The sequence below is a fragment of the Lepidochelys kempii genome, chromosome 10 (genome assembly GCF_965140265.1).
Source record: "Lepidochelys kempii isolate rLepKem1 chromosome 10, rLepKem1.hap2, whole genome shotgun sequence".
In the NCBI taxonomy this organism is placed as follows: domain Eukaryota; kingdom Metazoa; phylum Chordata; order Testudines; family Cheloniidae; genus Lepidochelys; species Lepidochelys kempii.
The window spans coordinates 64,476,647-64,498,476 of record NC_133265.1 but is presented as its reverse complement, the minus strand read 5'-3'; the positions used below and the strand labels follow the sequence as shown (position 1 = coordinate 64,498,476).

Sequence of the window (21,830 nt, the reverse complement as noted above, 5' to 3'; positions counted from 1 at the left end):
ACATTTTTTTAAATGCATGGGACTTTGTAGGTTGTTGGTTCAAAGCCATCCCTTATCTCTGTGTAATGGCTGTTTGGCCTCTGTGATTTTCTTTGGACAAGGGTGGTTTTCCAGCTTTCCATAGATGGCACGGTTCTGTCATGTTGCTGGTGGATTGGTGGTTCTCACCACAACTGGCACCCTGATTGATAGTCTCAGTGGAAAGGCCAAGGATTAAATGTCCAAACGACTGTGGGGATTTTCAGAGACAAAAATGGCAGTTAGGTGCCCAGCTCTTATTGATGGGATGGGCAGCCCCACACTGGACCAAGGAAGGAAAGATTTAACAGTCTGTCCTGTAGGCAGGGCTCATACCAGCTCCACCTTGCAACAGTTACCAGAAATATCAAGCTTGGAAGGAGGGTATAAAAATGGAGAAATCAGGCTTCTAAGGGAGATTGCCCTGAGAGAGGGACTTTGGGTCTGAGCGAGAGGGGACAGGATGCAGACTGAACTGCCATGAGCTATTGGCCTTAGGAGCAGCCATGCAGAAGAGAAGGCTTGTACTGGAGTTTATCTTGTTCATTTGTTTGTTAATAAAGTCAAATCACAAAAAGGTGTTAGTTTTGACCAGGGCATGCTGAACTGTGGTTTAGAGCAGACGGGAAAGTCTATATAAAAGCTAGTAATATGCTAGATTTCAGTATAAACTGCTGACCTTGTTTGCCAGTGTGGTATTTGCTGCAAGATTTCTTTAGAAGTCAACATCATAAAACTGTCTACTCTGTCAGCCAATTTAAGATCAAACAATTCCCTCCCCCCGCCAAACTCACATGAGTGGTTTCTAAGTGGTTTTATTCTGAAATGTGACAAACAATATATTTTTGACAATTGATTGTACTTTGTGTCTTATGTAACTCTGTTTGACTCTTAGAACTGATTCATGGTGGGCTCAGCTAAGGACTTTTGAGGTGCATTCTCCTCCTTGTTGTATACGCATAAATCTCAAAGGAATTAAAGGAAGTTATTTGTTCCTAAGGAGGAGAAAATCCACCTTTGACTAAACGTTCCAGCAATGCATATACATAATCAGGAACCTGCAAGGTGTTGTAACACAGAGTAGACACTCAGGATAGTGGAAATGTAATTTTTGAAATCTTTCCAGACTATCAACCCCAATTATGGAGCAGTTCTGAAATTACATGTGACTTCTTCACAGCTTGTACTTTACATAACCTAGATTTTGATCATGTCACTTTATGTGTAGGACTCACATGGAGTTATATTTTAAGGTTGGCTTATGTCCTCTGGGAACTGAACAATGTAGTTCTCTTAGCCCTGGTCTATACTAGGACTTTAGGTCAAATTTAGCAGCGTTGTAAACCTGCACCCATCCACACGATGAAGCCCTTTATTTCGACTTAAAGGGCTCTTAAAATCGATTTCCGTACTCCACCCCTGACAAGTGGATTAGTGCTTAAATCGGCCTTGCCGGGTCGAATTTGGGGTACTGTGGACACAATTCGACGGTATTGGCCTCCGGGAACTATCCCAGAGTGCTCCATTGTGACCGCTCTGGACAGCACTCTCAACTCTAATGTACTGGCCAGGTAGACAGGAAAAGAACTGCGAACTTTTGAATCTCATTTCCTGTTTGGCCAGCGTGGCAAGGTGACCATGCAGAGCTCATCAGCAGAGGTGACCATGATTGAGTCCCAGAATCGCAAAAGAGCTCCAGCATGGACTGAACGGGAGGTACGGGATCTGATCACTGTATGGGGAGAGGAATCCGTGCTATCAGAACTCCGTTCCAGTTTTCGAAATGCCAAAACCTTTGTCAAAATCTCCCAGGGCATGAAGGACAGAGGCCATAACAGGGATCCGAAGCAGTGCCGCGTGAAACTTAAGGAGCTGAGGCAAGCCTACCAGAAAACCAGAGGGGCGAACAGCCGATCCGGGTCAGAGCCCCATGCTGCTTCTATGATGAGCTGCACGCCATTTTAGGGGGTTCAGCCACCACTACCCCAGCCGTGTTGTTTGACTCCTTCAATGGACATGGAGGCAACACGGAAGCAGGTTTTGGGGACGAAGAAGATGATGATGATGAGGTTGTAGATAGCTCACAGCAAGCAAGCAGAGAAACCGGTTTTCCTGACAGTCAGGAACTGTTTCTCACCCTGGACCTGGAGCCAGTACCCCCCGAACCCACCCAAGGCTGCCTCCTGGACCCGGCAGGCGGAGAAGGGACCTCCGGTGAGTGTACCTTTTAAAATACTATACATGGTTTAAAAGCAAGCATGTGAAAGGATTAATTTGCCCTGGCATTCGCGGCTCTCCTGGATGTACTCCCAAAGCCTTTGCAAAAGGTTTTTGGGGAGGGCAGCCTTATTGCATCCTTCATGGTAGGACACTTTACCACTCGAGGCCAGTAACACGTACTCGGGAATCATTGTAGAACAAAGCATTGCAGTGTATGTTTGCTGGCATTCAAACAACATCTGTTCTTTATCTCTCTGTGTTATCCTCAGGAGAGTGAGATATCATTCATGGTCTCCTGGTTGAAATAGGGTGCTTTTCTCCAGGGGACATTCAGAGGAGCCCGTTCCTGCTGAGCTGTTTGCCTGCGGCTGAACAGAAATGTTCCCTGCTGTTAGCCACGGGGAGGGGGAAGGGTTGAGGGGGTAGCCACGCTGTAGGGGGAGGCAAAATGCGACCTTGTAACGAAAGCACATGTGCTATGTATGTAATGTTAACAGCAAGGTTTACCCTGAAAGACTGTAGCCACTGTTTTATAAAATGTGTCTTTTTAAATACCGCTGTCCCTTTTTTTTTCTCCACCAGCTGCATGTGTTTCAATGATCACAGGATCTTCTCCTTCCCAGAGGCTAGTGAAGATTAGAAAGAAAAAAAAATGCACTCGTGATGAAATGTTCTCTGAGCTCATGCTGTCCTCCCACACTGACAGAGCACAGACGAATGCGTGGAGGCAAATAATGTCAGAGTGCAGGAAAGCACAAAATGACCGGGAGGAGAGGTGGCGGGCTGAAGAGAGTAAATGGCGGGCTGAAGACAGGGCTGAAGCTCAAATGTGGCGGCAGTGGGATGAGAGGAGGCAGGATTCAATGCTGAGGCTGCTGCAGGACCAAACCAGTATGCTCCAGTGTATGGTTGAGCTGCAGCAAAGGCAGCTGGAGCACAGACTGCCACTACAGCCCATGTGTAACCAACCGCCCTCCTCCCCAAGTTCCATAGCCTCCACACCCAGACGCCCAAGAACGCGCTGGGGAGGCCATCGGCTAACCAGCCACTCCGCCACAGAGGATTGCCCAAAAAAAAAGAAGGCTGGCATTCAATAAATTTTAAAGTTGTAAACTTTTAAAGTGCTGTGTGGCATTTTCCTTCCCTCCTCCACCACCCCTCCTGGGCTACCTTGGTAGTCGTCCCCCTATTTGTGTGATGAATGAATAAAGAATGCATGAATGTGAAGCAACAATGACTTTATTGCCTCTGCAAGCAATGATTAAAGGGAGGAGAGTAGGGTGGTTAGCTTGCAGGGAAGTAGAGTGAACCAAGGGGCGGTGGGTTTCATCAAGGAGAAACAAGGAGAACTTTCACACCATAGCCTGGCCAGTCATGAAATTGGTTTTCAAAGCTTCTCTGATGCGTACCGCGCCCTCCTGTGCTCTTCTAACCGCCCTGGTGTCTGGTTGCGCGTAACCAGCAGCCAGGCGATTTGCCTCAATCTCCCACCCCGCCATAAACGTCTCTCCCTTACTCGCACAGATATTGTGGAGCACACAGCAAGCAGTAATAACAGTGGGAATATTGGTTTTGCTGAGGTCTAAGTGAGTCAGTAAACTGCGCCAGCGCGCCTTTAAACGTCCAAATGCACATTCTACCACCATTCTGCACTTGCTCACCCTGTAGTTGAACAGCTCCTGACTACTATCCAGGCTGCCTGTGTACGGCTTCATGAGCCATGGCATTAAGGGGTAGGCTGGGTCCCCAAGGATACATTTTGGCATTTCAACGTCCCCAACAGTTATTTTCTGGTCTGGGAATAAAGTCCCTTCCTGCAGCTTTTGAAACAGACCAGAGTTCCTGAAGATGCGAGCATCATGTATCCCACATGGATGTTGGTGAAACGTCCCTTGTGATCCACCAGAGCTTGCAGCACTATTGAAAAGGACCCCTTGCGGTTTATGTACTCTCCAGCTTGGTGCTCCAGTTCCAAGATAGGGATATGGGTTCTGTCTATGGCCCCACCACAGTTAGGGAATCCCATTGCAGCAAAACCATCCACTATGACCTGCACATTTCCCAGGGTCACTACCCTTGATATCAGCAGATCTTTGATTGCGTTGGCTACTTGCATCACAGCAGCCCCCACAGTAGATTTGCCCACTCCAAATTGATTCCCGACTGACCGGTAACTGTCTGGTGTTGCAAGCTTCCACAGGGCTATCGCCACTCGCTTCTCAACTGTGAGGGCTGCTCTCATCTTGGTATTCATGTGCTTCAGGGCAGGGGAAAGCAAGTCACAGAGTTCCATGAAAGTGCCCTTACGCATGCGAAAGTTTCGCAGCCACTGGGAATCGTCCCAGACCTGCAACACTATGCGGTCCCACCAGTCTGTGCTTGTTTCCCGAACCCAGAATCGGTGTTCCACCACATGAACCTGCCCCATTAGCACCATGATGCCCACATTGCCAGGGCCCATGCTTTGAGAGAATTCTGTGTCCATGTCCTCATCACTCACGTGACCGCGCTGACATCGTCTCCTCGCCCGGTATCACTCTGCCAGGTTCTGGTGCTGCATATACTGCTGGATAATGCGTGTGGTGTTTAATGTGCTCCTAATTGCCAAAGTGAGCTGAGCGGCCTCCATGCTTGCCTTGGTATGGCGTCCGCACAGAAAAAAGGCGCGGAACGATTGTCTGCCGTTGCTCTGACGGAGGGAGGGGCGACTGATGACATGGCTTACAGGGTTGGCTTCAGGGAGCTAAAATCAACAAAGGGGGTGGCTTTACATCTATGAGTATTTCAGGCAGGACTTCACAGAGGGTTCCAATAAGAAATGGTGCACCTAAGTTATTGTTCTTATTGGAACAAGGAGGTTAGTCTGGCCTCTGATTGATATATGGCTAGATTTACCTCGCTGCACCTTCTCTGTGAGTGACTGCAGTGTGACGTAGAGGAATGAGTCCCCTAGACAGGGGAGGGGGGGGAAGAGCAAATGAGTACAAAACAAATCTGGTCTATTTCTGGTTTTGATTCACTCCATCTATCTTTTAGATCTTTGGCTGGCAGCAGACGGTGCAGAAGGACTGCATGCCATCCACATCTCATGGCTGCTTGGCAGAAGATGGTGCAATATGACTGCTATCCATCCTCATCTCTTGCCTGCTCAGCAGAAGATGGTGCAATATGACTGCTATCCATCCTCATCTCTTGCCTGCCCGGCAGAAGATGGTACAGTACGACTGCTAGCAATCCGTATCGCCTGCCTGCTCACCATAAGACGGTTCAATAGGACTGACTGCAGGACTAAAGAGAATGACCTGGTCAAGTCACTCCAAATTTAGCCCTGCGCCCATGTCTGCCCAGGCGCTTCTGGCCGACGTGGCCAGGAGCACCTCGGACATGACGATGACGGCTACCAGTCGTATTGCACCGTCTGCTGCCAGAAGGCAATGGGTTGCTGCTACTGTGTAGCAATGCAGTACCGCGTCTGCCAGCACCCAGGAGACATACGGTGACGGTTACCTGAGCAGGCTCCATGCTTGCCGTGGTATGGCGTCTGCACAGGTAACTCAGGAAAAAAGGTGCGAAACAATTGTCTGCCCTTGCTTTCACGGAGGGAGGGAGGGAACGGGGGCCTGACGATATGTACCCAGAACCACCCGCGACAATGTTTTAGCCCCATCAGGCATTGGGATCTCAACCCAGAATTCCAATGGGCAGCGGAGACTGTGGGAACTGTGGGATAGCTACCCACAGTGCAACACTCCAGAAGTCGACGCTCGCCTCGGTACTGTGGAAGCACTCCGCCGAGTTAATGCACTTAATGCACTTAGAGCATTTTCTGTGGGGACACACACAGTCGAATAGATAAAACCGATTTCTAAAAAACCAACTTCTATAAATTCGACCTAATTCCGTTGTGTAGACATACCCTTACAGATGCACACTTCATGCATGTTAAAGAGAATTATTGCCTATTGTTGTAAAACTAATAGTCTATTTCCAAACTTCCCTTAGCCTGCGGAAGAATGGTTCAAAGTAAGTCCTAAAGATGAGGATTTAAACTTTTATGAGGAAAAAAAGAGCTATTCAGTATAAAAGATCTCTCATAAAAATTGGTAAAGCTAACTGATGATTACATTAAACTTTCTTCCAGTTAAAGTTCAAAAATGAAAATTTCATGAATGCTCAAGAAGTTTTGATATTTTCCAAAAAGCCTTCAAAGTTCTTAAACTATTCATTTTTGCAAAGAGGAAATTTTGAAAGGTTTTAAAGGTTAAGAGCGGTAATATAATATATGACGTTGTAATTAATAGAACTGAAGTCCTCTGGAAAATATTGCACTAAAGAAGATCCTGATTCCACAGACATTTCTGTGTATGTTTAACTTTACTTGCCTGAGTAATCTCACTGAGTTCATGTGTATAAAGTTACGTGCATGTGGGATTGGGGCCCAAGTTGTCAATTCAGTAGATCTGGTTTCTCATATTATGTGCTTTCATAGTGAATTTAAAAGTTATGCAAACTTACAGCCATATTCTCTGTGAATGCAAATGTCTCACAAAAACAATTCTCACAGATGGAAGTGCTTGTAAATTCACCCAATCATGGAACAGCTACAGTACCATGTGACTAATTTGACTGTTCATTATTACACAACATAACTTGAATTTAAAATAGTCAGTCAACCCTTAACAAAAAAGGTGAAGCTATTCCTTGAATACATTTGCGCAACAAGTAATTTTGAGGAAATCATGATCTCCTGGCTATTTCATGCACAGAAGGGGAAGTTACATTCATCTAATATATTGGTGGTTGTGACTCACGCACTCAGGTTTACTCTCAATAATTTTACCATATGTGATCAGTACTGTGAGTTAGAGTTGGGAAATGAGTGTGGTCCAAGTGACCCACTTGAAAACAAAACCCATCCTACTTGTCTTGTCAGGTGATTGTTCCATTTCTATCAGAGGTTGTACGTGCTTTAAGACTTGCCATGCAGGTACAGGAACAGAACAATGATCAGTTTAGTTTGGTGTCCTGTTTCTGACCATGGTTAAACTGAAATTCTGGAGATGGTTTTAAACCCTTTAATGCTTTTAAGCCTGATCCTACAAAACGATCCACTAGTGCAGTGGTCTCAAACTTGTGTCCTGGTGACCCCTTTCAAATAGCAAGCCTCTGAGTGTGACCCTCCCTTATAAAGTAAAAACACTTTTTTATATATTTAACACCATTATAAATGCTGGATGCAAAGTGGGGTTTGAGGTGGAGGCCAACAGCTCACGACCTTCCCATGTAATAACCTCACGACCCCTTAAGGGGTCCCGACCCATAGTTTGAGAACCCCTGCACGAGTGTGACCCTTCATACAGCCGTTCCTTTTGCAGGATTGGGATCGTAAGAATGTGCAGTATTCTTGCTGTTTAAATACTCCCCCCCCTACCCCCACATTAAACCTGTCTCCTTGCTGAGCGATAGGGCCATTTCTGACAATAGCCAGGAAAATTTTTTTTCTTCGCCTTCTCCTCCTCAAAGTATTACACAAGATGGAGCAATAAAATATGTACAAAAAGAAAAGGAGGACTTGTGGCACCTTAGAGACTAACAAATATATTTGAGCATAAGCTTTCGTGCGCATCCGATGAAGTGAGCTGTAGCTCACAAAAGCTTGTGCTCACATATATTTGTTAGTCTCTAAGGTGTAAAAGTACTCCTTTTCTTTTTGCGAATACAGACTAACACGGCTGCTACTCTGAAAAATATATACAGTTCTCCATGGCTTGCGTCAGGAGCAGATGTGCCCATCTGTTGGGAAAAATTCAGTACCACCATAGGAGCCTAGGGGTTTCTCTGACTACACCTGGAGGGCTGCAGACAATAGCATGTATGTTTTGTTGAGCTACGTTAGCTGGATAGCACAATTATGTGGATCCGCTTCCCATTTCAAGAAAGAGTTCACAAAGCATGTCTGACTGTAGGAAAAAGCAAGCAATCAGGCCATAAATCAGGTCATCGTATGAATTCAGAAAGTACTAGTAAAATCATAGCTTCCAATAAATTTCATTTCAGGCAGAGCAGAAACATCCATCAGTATATGGTTCAGGACAGATTATAATTTCAGATGTGTGGAAGCACAATGCAGTATGTTTCAAAAAATTCACAAAGGCGTTTGTATGCAGGCAGCAATGTGTGGCAGACAGTGAAAATAGACTTTGGCCCCCCCAAGCTGGCAGGTGTTCGCAATTTTTTAGAGTAAAAATTCACCTAGTAAAGTGAAAGCTAACAAAAAGCAGTTCAAGGGGTTTTAGACTTTTTGTTTTCTTGCTTCCTTTTTTTAATATTAATTTTGAACTGCGCAACAAACTCGGTTGCTCTTCTGGCAATACCTCTTATACTTACAGTTCACATGCCAGTTGAACACCAGATGCTGTGTTTACGAGGCTAGTGGGTCTTGATTAATTTAAAAATATTTTTCCATCCGATGTAATTTGCATATACTTGGGAAACTACTGCATATCCCTCCCAGGTCCCCCTAACCTTCCCAAGGATAGTGCCCTTCAGTGGGATTTCCTTTTCCCTTTATTTACTTGCAAGAAGTAAATAAGGCCTGCAGGGCCCAGAATGGGAGGTGAAGGAAAAGGTAAAACTCCATAAAGGGAAAACTTGATTCAAATACGGAAACTTGACATACTCAATATAATACTTTGATCTGAGCATCTCAAAGCATTATGTAAACGTTAAGCTGATTAAGGCCACTTGCCCAAGGTTGCAGAGTGAATCAGTGGCAAATATGGGATTAGGACAGACGAGTCCTGACTCCCCATCACCTGCCCTAACTCTAAACCACATTATGTGAATGGTTTTTAACAAGACGTAATTTTCTGACAGCCTTAAAATTGCACCAAATTTTGCTTAATGTAGTTACTTGGTATTTTCACAAATTGTCTCTCTCTTCCAACCATCCCATTGTCATGTGAACGCAGCCTTATTTTCTGCATTTGATTTTTTTTTAAAAAACCTACGTTTTTCTTTTATTGGGAAAGAGGGACATAAAGGAGAGCAGGACCCTTTTTCTTTCCTGGTTGCTCCCATATGAGGGAAGATGGATAAACTTGCTGGGCCTCTCCTCTGCACTGAGCCCCCAGAGTAAACTTTTAATGCTTGGACACATGCTTCCCTCAGTCAGTGCCAAATCCACCTAGTTCACTTTCTGAGCAAAACATCTTTTGCCTTTCAGCTTCAATACCTACATGTATAATTTTTATTTCAAGTCAAATTGCACTCTAGACACTTAACCTCCCTCCCCTCCCCCCAAAAACAAAAAACCCCAACAATTCAAGGTCAAGCTAACCCCTCCTGGTTATTCAATTCCCTTCCAGGATAGAGAACCTACAACTGCTTTGTCTTTGCTGCTAAAAGACAAAGTAACTGAATCTGCAGCTGCAGTATACTTTGATCTGGCTCTGATGTGCTGGATTCTCTTTTGAAGTGGAACTTTTTCCTTTAATGATGAAGTTTTGAAAGGATCCTTTTCTTGTATCCCAATTTTCTAATTTTGGTGCTGAATTAAAGCATTTTCACAGGCTTGTATGGTGGGTTTTGTCAGTTATGGCATCTAGGACAGAGTGTCTATATTGATGAAATACTGTATAATATACTACCAAGTGAAATATTACTCTGGGAAATGTGGAAAGGTTCAATATAAAAAAATATGTGGAATATGGTGATGGAAGGCTTGGGGATAGAATAAACAAAACTATTTTGGGAACAAAAACATCCCACTGTGTGGAACTGAATGTATTTTACGTGCTGAGTCAATAATTCTTTGTAATCTTATACCGTTATTGTCTGAGAATTATTCAATTTCAAAACATAAGGAACAAGTTTGAATATATTTACTGTCATTTTTGTCTTGTGCGTAGTTATTTTTACAATGGAAAAATGTAGTTACTTTGAGCAAACGAGGAAAATGAAGTTATATATTAAATACAGATTTTAAATGTGCATCAGATAAAACAGTCCATAAATCTAAATTTGTTTTAGGTCTAGAATACATACGTTGGTTATCAGGCTTTCATCCTGTATTTTTTTTAGCCAAAAATGTGTTTAAAAATGCTTTTAGTAAAACTACTTTTAGGTGCCACACTCTTGGTATAACTTGTCAAGTAATTTCAGGTTATTGATGATTTGAAAAGAAAATCATAGTAAACCATTTTTGTTTATCACTTAAAAGCAAATTTTGTTAAAAGAATGTTGAACATTTGCTTTATGAAATTGCTGGGCTTATTTTTAAATTAACCACGATGTTGGCACATATTGACTATACTCAACTGTATGGTTTAAAGTACGTGCATTGTATATAGTTCTGCTATGCTTTATTACTAGTTCCAAATCCAAACAGCAGCAAAAACTGTACTTTTTAAGCATTGGTTACTTAGGGAAGTGCCAATACTTGATTAAATTTAAGTTTCAAAATAGCTTTGCTGGAAATTGTGAACATTAATTATCTATATTATGGAGAGGAAAACTGTCCATCTTAATAGTGTGCTGTATTTGTGTAAGGGATGGAACACAGAAGGGTTACTAGACACTAGAGAGATTTACAGGAAGCAAATCTGCCAACTGTAAGCCTGAAATCAAGTTACAGTACAGATTTCAGAGGGGAGTGTTGCGTGTTTTATAAATTAAAATGCATCTGTGTGATGAATCATATGGACTAATCTGACACAGTATTACATTTTCCCTCTATACGCCAGTTGTTTTGATGTTTTATTTTTAACTCAGGAGTCTAACAGTTGTCTGCACAAGGCTCTCAAGAGCCTTCATGTCAGCATTAGACTGTTATGAAAACGGAAGTACACCTGTGTGCCAGGCGATCGGTCTTTTGCAATCTGCATGATACCCAATACTGCTGATGAGGGGATGTGTCTGTGGTTTCTTAATGAAGCTATTAAAAGCAAGCAGAGTTTTTCTGTCTTTTCAATCAAAAGGACAATACATTTTATAAATATAGTCAATAACAAAAAAGTCAGACATTCAGTAGATTCGAATATTTTATTTTGACTTTACATGCAGTGTTAAAAACCCAAAGAACGTATTATTTACACATCCACAATACAAGTTTACAAGATATCTATACATGTTAAAGTACTCTGTGGTGTAGAGCAGCTTCATTTTTAGGGTTACTTTTTATGCCGTACCATTAAAAAAGATACAATCTGCGTTTACCTTTGCACAAATGGATAAAGCATCTTTTGTATTATTAAATTAACAGAATGACTAGGATGAATGTTAGAAATTTCAACATAAATACTGATAGAACTCACATTACCATCTACAAGGCAGCACAATGTTACAGAAAGTTATCAGGGTTCATATCAGGTTCACATACATTTATGTTTCGGTTTCACACAAGTCTGTATTAATATTTGTGAAGTGAATTCAAATCAGTTTTTGTCATTTGCTGACTGAGTAAATTTTGCTTTTTAATTGTTATTAATCTGTAGTGTTTTAGTTGCGAGATTGAAATGTTTAAGAAAAGAGATCACAGGATTTTGGATCCAGAGGTCTCAGGAAATAAAAGTTCCTTGCCAAAAACAGCCTTAAAGCAAAGAGGAAAATAAAAAAAGAATAATTTCTATTCTTTATTCTATGTTCTGTAACAGTTATCTAGTTTTCAGACTAACCTTTTCTCCTCCTCCGATATGTAATATAAATCTTCATTGTCTCAGAAACCGACTGAAGTTATCTGTCCTACTAATTGAGTATTCCTCTGCCATGGTCATTTCTACGGTTATGTTCAATAAACAATGTGGTAGTGTGTAGTTTGCAAGCTAAAACAGCCATCTGTGTTGAACATCAGCTGCAAGTGGATACTGTAAAACCTAGCAAATGACTTACACAACTTTAGCAGGTGTTCCATTACCCTAGAAACCTTATTTGATTTCACATTATAACTGATCAGTGGAATGCTTATCATGGCAAGGTGATTTAATATTGCTGTCTTCTTGAATTGCAGACTGCCTTTATTTACCACTAATTACTCTTGCTTTTTATCTTTTTTTGGGTGTTTGTTAAAAGAATTACAACTGGCATTGAGGAAATATGTGCTATATGGAGGACACCTGACAGATTCTTAGTACTTCTATCATTCGCGTGAATAAGGCACAAAATGCACAAATTCAGGTAAACTCACACATAATATTTACAGAATATCGTCATTACCTGCATGACTTTGGAGAAAATACTTACATTACACAACATAAACAAATTGATTGCACTACAGTTGAGTTTTCACAGACGGCTTCTGCCAGGCCAATTAGCGCTTCTTCCTTGAGATTGACAAAGGTCTATCAGAGTGTAGGATGTTATTAAATGCAACAAAAAGGTAACTTTATTACACAGGCATTGCCTAGTGTGTTCTACATTATTAGCTGCCTTCAATGAAAACTACAGGGGCTCAAATTCACAGTGGCCAGGTACTGAATGGAGGAACTGTGGAAGTACAGTGAGACTCCCCACATCCCACCCCAAAACACTAGATTTGAAATGTACAGATCTGAATCGATAGCAGCATAATAAAGTTATTTTAGAATTAACACACTTGTATTCTTTCATTGGATTACTAATTCAGCAATGTATATAATCTGGAACACTGACTGAGATGCACAGTTCCTCTCTAGCTGTCTCCAAACTGAACCCAATGAACTGCAGAAGGAAGAGAGTCATTTATTTGTTCAATAATGATCAATGTAAACAATTCCACAGCAGAAAAGATGTGATGGCAATCTACATACAATCTAGTGTGTACAATACACACGCACATACACACACACACAGAGCTTTATCTGTGGCATAAACAAAATGCCAAACATGGAAACAAACAGTGCTACTGTTGGGCCAGAGACTGAATTTCAGCAAATTGCTTATTAACCCAGATATTCATTGAGACATTACCATTTTCTGACATTTGTGCAAGAGGCAAGGTGAATGCATACATACTAAAATGTTCACATTTAATGGGAAGACCACGCATAACGGCAGTCTAAAATGGAACCCATTTTCAAGTAATTGCTTACAGGTTTTTCCAAGTACTTTATCAGCTAGTTAGAACAGTAAAGTAGCCCCCATTCCCATTGTGCTACATGTCTCCTTAGCTCCAAACAAAAGAAATGTAATGACCAGCACCTTCCTTTGTTTATTTTAGCAAGTCTTGCTGTAGCAATGTGTGGCAAGACACAGATGTTGCTGAAGTAAAGACAGTTTCTTTGGCCACTTTGTTCTCTTTAATTACAAGCAAGTCTCCATCTTATGTCTCTCCCACAACATCATCCCACAACCTGGACAGGTCAATACCACACTCTAATAAAATATACAAGTCCTAGTAGCTGTATTTGTTCAGTGGTCTGACTGAAGTTGTTTGAGGAACGAATGAGGGTTTTGGTGGCACGTCAGGTTTTATGGATGGTGTCCTCTTTATCCCTGTGCGAGGAAGGGTTCCATTGCTTGTGTAACTGCTTTGTCTGGATAAAGAAGGCTGTAGGTGAACGCTGACCGGTGTTCCTTGCATGTAGTCCATCTTTGTGCCTGTAGCAGGAGGCATGTATCCCCCACGGGTAATACTAGGCTGTCTGGATAACAAAACACCATTTGGTGAGTTTAAGTTTTTAGGAAGGGCAGATATTGAATGCCTTTGTGAAGAATTTTTGTGATAGCCCCTTTGTCTGTCTAAAGAAGTCATTGGTACTGCTGGGGTAGTAGGGACGTCCACCCGTTTTGTTGGACTATTTCTTGGAAGCGTAGATGGAGGGGAGTATAAAGATGCCTCCCTGTTAGGAACTTTAGGTGGAATCTCAGACATATTTCCCATTGGATCCAGCATTAAAGTCTGGTGAGCCACTTGAATGTCTCCCATAATTGATTTGGGATTATTAGGAGTTTCGTTTAAATGTTTCAGAAAATCGTTCAGGGTATTCCTGGAATCAACAGATCGCCTGTGGTCTCTTTTGCTTGACGGTTTTGTAAGTGGGTGATCAATATTTTGCATCTTTTTGTCTGCTTTATGTGCGTTAGAATTTGAGAAAGATGTGTTGTAGTCATGGGTAGCATTGGGAAGAACAATAGCACTGGGAATATGTCCATGACTTAACGGAGAATGGGGTGGGGGACTAGAAGGAAAAAATTGAGGGCTTTTTAGAGGGGTTTCTTTTCTTGAAGCATTGAGGTTGCTATGTGCCTTGTCTGACTGACTCTTCATCACCTGCAGTGTCTTTTGCTGCAGTACTGGGGTGGATTCTGGAGTAGGAAGTGCAGCTAATTCTGGAGGCTGGCCTCTGTGGTCCATTATCATGGATTTTGTATCACCATTCGGTGGCAGTTCTTTTCTGCTACTCAACAGATTTGTGTACAGTTTAGGCGAGTCAATGTTTTGCTGATATTCCTTGACAGGACTATCAAATAACCCATTCAGTTTAGCAAAACTTCCACTGGAGTCTGTACAGGACTGAGCTGATTCTGCATCTTTGTGTATTTTTCTAGATTTCCGTACAAATATATCTCGGTAACAGTAAACTGCCACTCCTGCAAGGAAGGCTCCCAGGACAAAAGCAGCAAATACACAAGTGATCAGGACGTTCATGTGTACCATTTGGTTGGAATCTCCTGACTGTACTTCCCACCTTACACCTGCAACAAACATATATGATACATTAAAATAACATAGGTGACACACACAGTCCAAAACAAAGGTTGCCAGCCTGGGTGAAGGACAAGGATATATAATTAGATGACTGTTTAAGCTAGACTAGTATTAACGTAATTTGTCTGGATTCTACCCTCCATCACACTGCAGAGTGTAAAGTTTTAAAATAAAAGTTACTATGCTAGTATTGAGCAGCACAAATGTAGACTCTGCATTTCATTTGCAAATGAGAAAAGCTTGCTGGTGTTCCATTACCCAAATTACATTTAGTTATATACTGTACTGGTCTAGTGTCTATCCTTGTCCCCAAATATCCTTTAAGGCTCACAAATAGTGGTTTGTATGTTATTAACAATTTCTGCTGGAAAATTAGGGTTAAAAGGTGCTACTCTGCCAGACTGCAATTAATAACTCATGGAGGAATTTTTCTCTCAAGTTCCTGCCCAACTCATAAATCAAAAGAGAGAGGATTATGCAAATGTTATGTAAAACTGAATAATGTACATATTGTGGTGTTATAAACATGTTAATACTGTGCAAAACACATGAACTAATACATTCATATTCTGCTATCTTTAGAGTACCATACTCTGTATGATTATTTACTTATATTTTTTACAATTCAAGATTACACTATTTTATACAGGTATTTTACTGTTTTTTCTTATTTACTCAGTAATGAGCATTCCAAACTCCATATCATTTAAGATACATGGTTAATAAAAAGTATTAGAGTTTGTTAAAAATCTAAAAGAAGAATGAATATTGGATTAGTTTGTAATTCACATATTATCACAGTGTCTCTTAGTTTTTTGGGTTTTTGCTTTTAAAGCAACCACAGACATCTTGCAATTAAGACAATGTTAGATTTTAAAGGTAATTCCGTTAACTATACCAGGAGAAGTTAAAATAAAGAGTTGAGATTATAGGAATATACTGATTTTTGTTAGAGGCAAGGCCTTTGAACAGTGTTAATGTTCAGGGTTATAGGTTTTAATGGGTGTTGTGCAGAAGAGGAAAGGGAAGAGGAGGAAAGGTTCACTAATAGAAATGTCACAGAATGTGAATAAGAAACAAGAGCAAATTAGGACAAAAATGTATTGACTTAAAGCAAATAAAACTGAAACAAATTAAAATTACAAATGCACTGCTATAATGGCTGATAGGAAACCTGATATATTTTGGTGACTTGTAGAACTGAGGCTCTTCCCTTCGCTTGTGACTTTCATTAAATACAGAATTGTGCAAACATGTCTGTCACCAGGATAATGTATGTACCAATAAAAGTCTCTCATGAAGTTTTGGCTGTTGTTGATTGTAATACTTTTTTGCCAATCTGAAACCTTTGTTTCTGTAACAGCCTATGCAATGTTTCACGTGATTGAAAGGAGGAAAGGCAACAGAAGATGAATTGTATGTAATCTATAAAATCAGACTTCACATGTTTTTTTAGTTTTCAGAAAAGCAGAGTGTGTGTATTGGGAGACTCTACACAGCTATCTGAGTGCAAGCGCCCAGCTCCTCTCTCCAAAGTATAATTGCAGAGGATTGAATATCAAACCTGACCCTGTGTTCCTTGCAAACCCACTGAACTGAATGAGAGTTTTGGGTGTTCAACGAATACAACATTGGACCTCATCTGAGCAGTTTTGTCCACATACACATGGGCTGTTCCTTTGCACTTTTGAATTTGTCTTTAAACATTAGCTAATAAACCAAGGCCCTCTCAGTCTGTTTGGCTGAGAGGACCAGCAGTCTCATTCAAGCTCTAGAACTACTGCTGTTCTGTAACCCATAGACAGGGGGAAATAACAGATTTTTCGGTTCACTGGCCATTCTAAAAATTGTTTTGGGTCAAACTGAAATGAAAATTTGTCAACATTTTTGGTAAACCAAAAGTAAAAGAAAAAGTTTTGTTTTACATTGAGCAAAAAGTTTTGTTTAATTTGAGCATTTTAAAACACTTTAAAAACCTTTTAAAAATACACTTGAAGTAAATTTTGCAGCACAAAGGTGTTTCAAATTGAAAAATCAAAATGTTTCATTTCAAAAATGTTGAAACAAAAGTTTTGCTTTTTTCAGATTTTTTGTTTTATTTAACCACAACAAAAAATCAATGTGCATTTGTAAAATATTTCAGGTGACCTGAATCTGCTTCTTTTAGCAAAAGTTTCAGGTGAAAAATTTCACCCAGCTCTAGTAACCAACCACCTGATGGGCAGGTTACTTGTAAGACTTGAATTTACATTTGCTATGCATCCAGAATTCCTGCTGACATCAGCTGGAGTTTTGCAAACGATGAACATCACTTTGCCTACACGCGCCAAATGGGCAAGAGAACCATGATTGCACCTTCTGTATATTCACAGGAAATATTATAAACATAACAGTCCCAGCATTTTCAAAATTCTAATTGTACCCTATCAGGTTTCCATTCAGCTGTAATGTATTCCCTGGTAAGGCCTTACCCTTTGGGACACCTGATAATGGATCAGAATAATCAGAAGTGTTTGGGTCATCTTGAACTACAAATTTCCGAGAGCCAGTCACTTTAGGTTTCCAGGAACCAATCACTTTAGGTGATATAACTGGGATACTTGCCATTGTGGTAATAGAAGCTGAGGATAACTCCATGTCTGTGGTGCAAACAGATTTTTATTAATGTGTATTACAAACAGGCTTTCCTCACTGTTTTGTGGTATTTCTAAATTATAGCTGGAGAAGGCATTTAATGGGAGTTACATGTCAGGGCCATATATGATCTACACTTCACAGAAGTACATAGGGGTGCCGAAAATCAGATTAAAAATACAAATTATACATTAAATAACATTACAACTATTATTCAAAAGCCAAGAAAGTCAAATGGAAGGAAGTGTGGAAGTTATCGTAAGCAACTGAAGGAGGGGGAAAGCACAACTTATTCTACTTTATTGCTGTATTGTTTACTTTTAGACAAGCTGTTTCAATGTATTTCACTGTCTTTTAAAAATCTCTGAAAAAGATGTTTATTAGTGACCTTGTAAGAGGCCAAAATAGTAAATATTCCTGAGAGACCAGATCAGCTCTGTTAGAACTGTTACAATCACCAGGAACTGATGTAGTTAGGCACCGTTGGGAGATAAGACACATATTTTTACCTCTTATATTGTAATGGTTCCTAAGGAACTATGCTGCTAAAGCCTTCTTAGTAATGAATTGAGTGTATAAAGTCATTCTGGCCTCTGTGGTAATGCCCATGAGCAGCAAACCTATTGAACCTAATAGTCTACACTGAGCCTACTTTTCAGGTGCACATCCCTGATTGGTTTGCACAGGACTAGACAGATTTATGGCCACGTGTGCCTGCAACTGGGGATTTGCCTGAGAAAAGTAACCACTCACATATATGTTAATTCAGGGCGCAAAAATCAGGTTCATTATGTGTGCAGTCTAAAAAATCCAACTGAAAGTTGAATCGATGAAGTAAACTTTCATGCAAGTAAGGCAGCACGTTCAAATAATATGGCTGTCATTCCCCCCTCCCCCCAAATTTATGCCCTAAATTATATTATGGGTACATAAATCTGCAAAGTGTGTGTTTGTTTATCAAACACAGCCCCCTTGTTGAGATACAGACGTGCAAATACCATCAGAAACCACACTGTTGTTGCATTCCCATAACTTAAACAGCCCAACAGATTTCCTTCAGATTTGGCCAACAGGAATGTCCCCTAGGGCTGAAACCCAGAGACCAAGTTTCATTCTGGACTGAACCCTGGAAAATAAGGGCTTGATGAAGTGCTCCTTTTGAAATCGATAAAGGTTTTACTATTGAGTTCAACAGAGCAACATTGGCTCCTATATTCCTGGAAAATGGGGATTTGCAATGAAAATGCTGTAAAAAAATGTTGAAAGGAGTAAAGGATATGAAGGCCCTAGGACAACACTGCACCAAAGGTCTCTAGTCCAGCATTGGTTTGCTATAGCCCGTGTTCTGCTATGCCCTTGATGAGATTAAATGATTAACATTAGCATAAGTATTTAAACATTTCCAAAACATAGAAACATAGAAATACACATTTTAGAAAATGTGTATTTGCTTGATAAGATTGGTGGTGAGGGGGGAGAAGGGGGAGGAAAAAAAAGGAAGATGATGAGATTTTTGCCATCCATCTATTAGAGATGACCAAGAGGGGCATTCACAAATGTATGGGGGGTGGGGAGTAAAGCTGAGTGGACTTCCGTGCAGTGAAGATGTCATCTATGTTAATCAGGCTCTTTAATAAAGGATGTATCTCAATAAATAATGAGCTGTTAACATGCGGCTACACAAGGTGAAGAGCTGAGCCACAAGAGTCCAGCTAGCTTTACTATCAGTGGGGACATGAGTAAAAGCACAAAAATGAAGGCTTGCCACCTGCGCAAAAGGAAGGGAAAAAAGGGCTGAAAATGCTGAACTGAAGGAAAGAAAAGGTCATTAATTCAAAAAAATTAAAAAAAACTAACCAGATGTTGGGTCGCCAAATATTTTGTAATCTGGTGTAGTTGTAGTAGGCAAAATTTCTAAAAGAATTAAAGGAACAAGTAATCAGTGAAAAGTAACCAAAAGAAAGCAAAAGATTTTAAAACCTGAGTAACTGAAAATAAAAAAGGAAATACGATCTGTTACCAAAAAAGGGAAATTGTTCAGTACCTTAGAGCTCTCTGGAGTCAATAGCGAAGTGAGGGAAGGAGAGGGGGAGAGGTAAAACATCTCTGCCACCCCCCGCCGGAGCAGCTTAGCTTTGTGACTGTTCGTGGTAACACTAGATGGAGCGTGCAAGGTGTCACTGAACAGCTCATCATAAATTTAACATCCACAAACTACTGTTGACACATTATAAATTAGCAGCAGTGACTGTGTCTTACCATGGCAGTCCCCAAGCTGTCCTGTATTGCCGTATTCTACATCTTGCTCATATCCTCCAGTGCTGTGGTTGTATGAAACAAACAAAGAGAACCTGCAATTAATAGCATTAATAAGGAAAAGAATGATTTTCTTCTGAAAGCATAAACCAGACACACATTTGTTCAGCAAACTTATGGGAAAGGGGAGTTGTACAGTAGATGATAGCAGAAAGACTGTATATTAAATATAAAAATTATGTGAAGGCTTTAAATTTTTAAGCACTTACACCAAGAAATAAATCAAGTTCTCACACTAATAAATTTATGTATAGTGCAACCATTCTTGTTTGCTGGTAGATCCATGCAACTCCAACTATATTAACTGGAGTTGTGCATGCCTATCTAAGGGTAATATTGCTAATGCAATGTGCTCCATGAGCTGGATTCTGCAAAATGCCATTGGAAAGGTATAGATTGGCTGTGGAAAAGTCTTACAAGTTTTCTGCTAAAAAAAAATATTTTTTTCACCGTTGTAAAAATCAAGTGAGCAAATTTCACTCAAACAGTCCAAAAAGTTGAGACAAACAGAGAAAACTTAGGCTGTAGGAGACTTTTCCCCATGTAGTTATGAGCCCGTGAAAATAGATTGATTGTTGTAGTCTCCTGGGAGTGAGTAACTAGAATATTGTAATCTCTTTGCTAAACTGATTAATTTGGTCTGCGTCATGCTCCAGGTAGCCCTCCCTATAGGTCTGATTGTCCTTACGCAGGTAAAACACACATTGAGATCAAAGTCTTCCCTAAGTAAAGACTATAGAATTGGACCAGAATTTAGCATTCTGGTTTTTTACATATACTAAGAGAAACGTTTTATTTTTAGAGCATTAAAAAAAGGAGATTTAGTGAATGAGTGCATGCACATATATAACCTACTGTAGATACACTGGGCTGACTTTAAAAATAACACTTACAACATGCCAGGTTTCACTCTTCCGCATGCCCCCTGGTCTAGCCAGCCACAATAGGGGTCTCGTGAAGCAATACAAGACCTGTACAAGATCAAACCGGAGAAAATAATGTCTTTCATCCAACACCAGAGATTTCTGTGCCTTTAATTTATCGGAGAGTTGAGGAATGTAGGCTTACTTTTTACATGATCCATGATGCTCACAGCGACTGAGGGGAATTCTAATAACACAACTGGAGAATGCCACAAATATAGCATGGTGTTCTTTATCCAACTGAAGGGAAATGACTTTTCTGTCTTCTTCAATCTCTGCATTACACCTGTTTGGTAAAAGTCATTTGAAACAGTTATTGATATAAACTAGAGTATCTTGTGTAAAGCTCACACTGGAAACATTTTTGATTTGTCAGTCAATTACAGCTGTGTAGGAACTGAAAACTGTATGCTCAACAATTACTATTGCTTGGACATTGCAATGATGAATGCTGTAGAAATGCTTACACATCTGTGTAATTTAATCTACTTTTAGGGTGATCCCCATACAACCTAAGCATTACCAGAGCTGTTTTTTGGCCCCAGCTCTGCAGGTCTGTGATTCAGGTTGGAAAACTCCAAACTCACTAGCTTTGTGATCTCACTGTGTCTCATACACCTGTCATAGAGAAGACTCTCAAAATCTGTGCTGGGTCCATTTGGATTTTAAACGGAACACTTCACATGGCCCTACCCAAATTCTCTGCTTACAGAACAAACAATCTTTATTTCATTAGTGATTATTTTATTTATCACTGAACACTTTGAAATTCTTTAAAGGAATTCCTTAGCTAAGGTAACAGTGTATGGTGTTTGGTATCTAGAAGAAATTGCATCAATGACTTAACAGACATGGAATTAAAATGCTCTCTGCTACCCACAAAATGTTATGTACTAAAATTTTCAGGTTATTCAGCAGCATATCTGCTCCATAAACAGTGGGAAATGACAAACAGAGTAAGGATCTTGGTGAGAAAGTGTTTACAAAAAAAAAAAAATTAAGAAAAAACACCACTACTTGTTAGGCCACGAGAA

General features: G+C 40.5%; 1 protein-coding gene and 1 long non-coding RNA gene across 27 annotated transcripts in view; one reads left to right on the top strand and one right to left on the bottom strand.

The window, feature by feature from the left end:
- LOC140894955 (uncharacterized) overlaps nt 1-21,830 on the top strand; it is a 228,234-nt gene that overhangs the window by 173,353 nt on the left and 33,051 nt on the right. The gene's annotated exons all lie outside the window — the stretch shown is intronic.
- The window catches only part of SEMA6D (semaphorin 6D), a 281,482-nt gene continuing 270,926 nt past the window's right edge, over nt 11,275-21,830 (bottom strand). For 18 of the 26 annotated variants that reach the window (XM_073303918.1, XM_073303922.1, XM_073303916.1 and 15 more), the window contains 6 exons: nt 20,942-21,082; nt 20,767-20,844; nt 19,817-19,908; nt 19,415-19,471; nt 17,395-17,562; nt 11,275-14,910 (listed from right to left, as the gene is read on the bottom strand). In XM_073303918.1, the coding sequence (XP_073160019.1) occupies nt 13,607-14,910; nt 17,395-17,562; nt 19,415-19,471; nt 19,817-19,908; nt 20,767-20,844; nt 20,942-21,082 (1,840 nt within the window). In that variant the 3' untranslated portion in view covers nt 11,275-13,606. The remainder of the gene's footprint in view (nt 14,911-17,394; nt 17,563-19,414; nt 19,472-19,816; nt 19,909-20,766; nt 20,845-20,941; nt 21,083-21,830) is intronic. The other 8 variants (XM_073303935.1, XM_073303940.1, XM_073303936.1 and 5 more) reach the window with 8 other exon arrangements.